This window comes from Triticum dicoccoides, chromosome 2B, assembly GCF_002162155.2.
Source record: "Triticum dicoccoides isolate Atlit2015 ecotype Zavitan chromosome 2B, WEW_v2.0, whole genome shotgun sequence".
NCBI classification, from domain to species: Eukaryota; Viridiplantae; Streptophyta; class Magnoliopsida; order Poales; family Poaceae; genus Triticum; species Triticum dicoccoides.
This window is the reverse complement of record NC_041383.1, coordinates 41,740,432-41,744,489: the sequence shown is the minus strand read 5'-3', so window position 1 is coordinate 41,744,489 and position 4,058 is coordinate 41,740,432. Positions and strand designations below refer to the sequence as shown.

The window sequence follows — 4,058 nt, the reverse complement described above, 5'->3', positions numbered from 1 at the left end:
AGAAGTTCATTACTCACCGTGTGGATGGTCCCACCAACACCACCCCCAAGAGGTGTCTCATGCAGATTCTCAATTATGTCCAGGTAAGAAAATGCAAACGCATTTATAACATCACCACAGCAAATTCTCACACTTCTTAGATAACATGGTGCCACTTTTATGTCGCGTTTTCTCCATGTATTTCCTCCCCAAGGTCCAATCTTCTCAAGAATGATCTGCATTCAAGAGAAGGGGCAATAATAATAATAATAATATAAACCTTTCACATATAACAAGTGACATGGTATTGATCAGTCACAAGCTTAGGATACAAATAAATAGTCCATATGTAAACTAATATAAGATCTTGTATTAATTTACAGAGGGAGTAGTTCAATATTTTTTTATCAAGTATACTACATCGGGGAAAAATATTAACATAAATAATAAGCTTTGATTTCTTAACTTAATGTGTCCTTTGACATCTTATGTTTCTTATTACTTTTCGTAGTCAGGACTATTTCATTTACAATCACAACAACTATATCACTTGCTCATGGAGTGTGCCAATCAAAATTTGCACTATCAAAGTTCAAAAAATGTGATAGGGTAGATGTGCGAAGGGTGAATTAAGGGGAGATTTGACCATATCCTTCAAACTTGAGGGGCCTTGCTCTTCTACTCCAAGTTGGTATGACTGCTTATTTTTCTCAAACTAGGAGAGTACTATGAAGTATGAACTCTATATCCATTGATATAGTATTACACCTGATCTCTCGATAACTACTATTAATTATTGTTATTATGAAACAACTATGGTTGGGTGGCGACTACCGAGATATTATTTTTTTGGCGAGAAGACTACCGAGATATTGACATATGGCTCATGCAAGCAGACATTTGGCTCAACAAGCAATCCAAATTGCAAGACAAGTTAGCTTCTCGTTGAAGCATATGCTTGAAGGCTAAGCAAGCTTGCCATGTAGAAGCAAGTCAGCTTGCCATGAATGCTTCCTCTCAGCCTAGAGGTCAAGTAATCTTGTCAAGATAAGGCAGGCTTGACAAGAAGTAAAGTAAGCTCGTTAACAAGTCAAGTAATCTTGTGAAGCAAGATTGCTTGTGAGCTAATTAAGATAAACAATCTTCTTCATGGAGAGATTTATAAAGAAGTACACGCAGAGAGAACCAGGAGTTGAGTAGCTCATTTGTTTGTTTTTATACAAGGCAACACCATAACGAAGAAAAAGCTCCCGAACTTGTCAACGTAAACATAGTGTTTTTATTGATCATGTTCTTCAGTTATCGCGCAACGCGCTCATCTTGTCTTAAATCGTGTGATTGTCAAGTATGGTCGAATGACATGTGATCATCAAGGGTGATCTAACAACCTCAGTTTCACAATAATCATCTTGTTTATGATAAAAAAACATTGAGTTTATCTACCCACAAGAAAAGTTATAAGAATGTTATATTCCTTAAGTCAGCAACTGTTCTATTAGCAGATTGTTACTCAAAAAAAGTTTGTGTGTTTACGTGCATGTGCGTGTCTGTGTTTGTGTTTTCTCGAAGTTGGATAAACTCTATAAATAAACTTATTGTGAATGGCTTGTGTCCAGATAGTCTCTATGAACTGTATTGTAATGAGCAGGCTGCTAGCCTGAGCAATGTATAAATCTTTTCACCCTAAAAAAGAACAAATTATAATAGGGGTAATAACAATAGCTGATTGAAAATCGATCAGACGCAACAATGTATTGATGGATATAGAGTTCACATGTGAAAAATCACATTACATGTGCCAATTTGCTAGGTAGTCACCAAAAGGTGATGAAAAGGGAACATTTTAGGAATAAGTAACAAAATGGAACACTAACTTGGATCATGTACTTTTTATTTTAGTGCGACTAAAGAAGACAATAATTAATACCTCTTGTTCTTTGAATGCTTCCTCATCGAGTTGAGATTTCTCCTCATCCTCTATCATTTCATCTTCATAATATCTAATCACGTCAACCCTCGGATGTTTGGGATTCACATAGGATGTCTTCCTCATAGCAGCATCAGCTTCCTCCACCTCAACGAGCCTGGAACCAGAACAATGCATTCGAATTGTGACCAGCTTAATAGAATGGAGGTTCTCCAAGCCGACCTCAAAATTATTGTATTCATCCTTCGCCTCGCGAACCTGAAATGTAACCTCGAGGGTTTGGAGCCTTCGCATGGCTCCTTCTACAAACATGATCCCCAATGAATCATTGTGCATGTGAAACTCAGATAGGCACTTAAAGTTTGCATGATCAGTACCGATAATCAACCTTTCTTTTGCCTTTTTGATTTTGTGCATAGTAACACAGAGATAATGCAGAAATGGGATGTTGCCGAGAGTGCCAAGGTCTTCCTGATGGATTTTGTCTAGTGTGATGATTAAAGTGGACAGTTCTGAGAGTGAGGAGTTCATCCATTCCGGTAATCTAGGTATGTTGCCGAAAAAATATCGAAGGTTGTGAGGGGTCCATCCTAAATCCATAATGAATTTTGTGGGAACTCCAGAAGATTGAATGATTATTTCCTTGATTTTTTTCAACTTGCACAAAGAACATAACAAATGTTTCTCATAATTCTTGTCTCATGTTCCAGATAGCGAAATTTTAAGAACCCTCATATCCGTAAGATAACCTAGTTCCTTTGAGAAGTTTGGCGAGTTACTCACACCGACCGTAGACAGAACCTATAGAGATTTCATGGCTCCAATCTCATCTGGTAGCTTTACCGATGTTTCAATGTATAGGCACACAAGTTTCCTTAACTGAACAATGGTTGATGGCAGATCAGTTATGCCACTTTGACTCAAATCCAATGTTTGCAAAGAATACAGATTCCCTACTCCTTTCAGGATTTTGGTAATATTTGTATCCCTTAGTCCTAGATACCTCAAATGAAATAAATTCCAAACACCATGAATATGATGATTCTCCAAGTCACGGCAACCTTCTAGATCCAACACTCGCAGAACTTGAAATCTTGAAAGAGGCGGCATCAATTTTGTAGCACTAGGAAAGATGATAAATGATCTCACGTGGGATAAGCTCACCATAGAAAGTGACATGGTGTGATGTTCTTGATTGTTTTGGATGGATAATCGATGTATCTTCTTTGAAAGATCACTAGGTTGATGGCTATCTAATGTAGTGACAAAATTTTCTTCAACTGACAAGGATGTGATCAAATCAAGGACCATACCATGTACACGACAAGCCCCTACATTGCCACGAGAATCTACATGTTGTGGTTGAATTAGGCTTCGGTTAATAAGATCACTGAAGTAACCAAACCAAACTTTATATAAGGTATCCACATCACTTCCATGGACAAAGCCTTCGGATATCCATCTTCGTACCAAGTGATCACTCAATATTGTATAATCCTCCGGATAAGCACTTAGGTATAGAAAGCAGGGTTTTAGATGGGACGGCAAATCATAATAACTAATAGACAATATCTGACGCATGTCCTCCATATTGGGGAATTTCTCAAGTCCAGAACAGATTGATTTGTTGACAGTGTCCCATTCATGTATGTTCATTGATTTGTGAGACAATAGGCTGGCAATAGTGATGATAGCTAATGGTACACCATCACACTTTCTTATGATTTTCTCAGATATTTCTCTCAGTTCCACATGAGAACCATCTTTACTCCCAAATATTCTTTCATAGAACAACTTCTTCGAATCATCATGACCAAGAGGATTTAGTTTATAAATGTTACCGTCGATGGAAGAACTGCATGATGCAGCAACACCAGCAGTACGTGTTGTTGTGATTACTCTGCTACTGCAGTTGTTCTCAACTAGTACAGTCTTTATATAATTCCAAGCTGATTCGTCCCATATATGATCAACAATAATTAAGTACCTGTGAATTTGTAGCACCATATTAGAAAGTAAAACAAGGCAAAAATTGAGTACAAACTAGCAAGTAAAGGGTAATTGGAACATATATATACGATCTACTAATTTTTCTATCACACGAGCATCCATTGAAGAAGAGAAGTGTTGCCCAACACTTGTTTAATTGACC

The 4,058-nt window shown here is 37.4% G+C and overlaps 1 protein-coding gene across 1 annotated transcript in view; it reads right to left on the bottom strand.

Moving 5' to 3' along the window:
* Positions 1-1,602: 1,602 nt before the first annotated feature.
* The window catches only part of LOC119360376 (disease resistance protein RGA5-like), a 3,665-nt gene continuing 1,209 nt past the window's right edge, over positions 1,603-4,058 (bottom strand). The window contains exons 2-4 of the mRNA XM_037626039.1: positions 3,484-3,893; positions 1,907-2,208; positions 1,603-1,662 (exon numbers count right to left, since the gene is read on the bottom strand). Of these exons, the coding sequence (XP_037481936.1) occupies positions 1,603-1,662; positions 1,907-2,208; positions 3,484-3,893 (772 nt within the window). The remainder of the gene's footprint in view (positions 1,663-1,906; positions 2,209-3,483; positions 3,894-4,058) is intronic.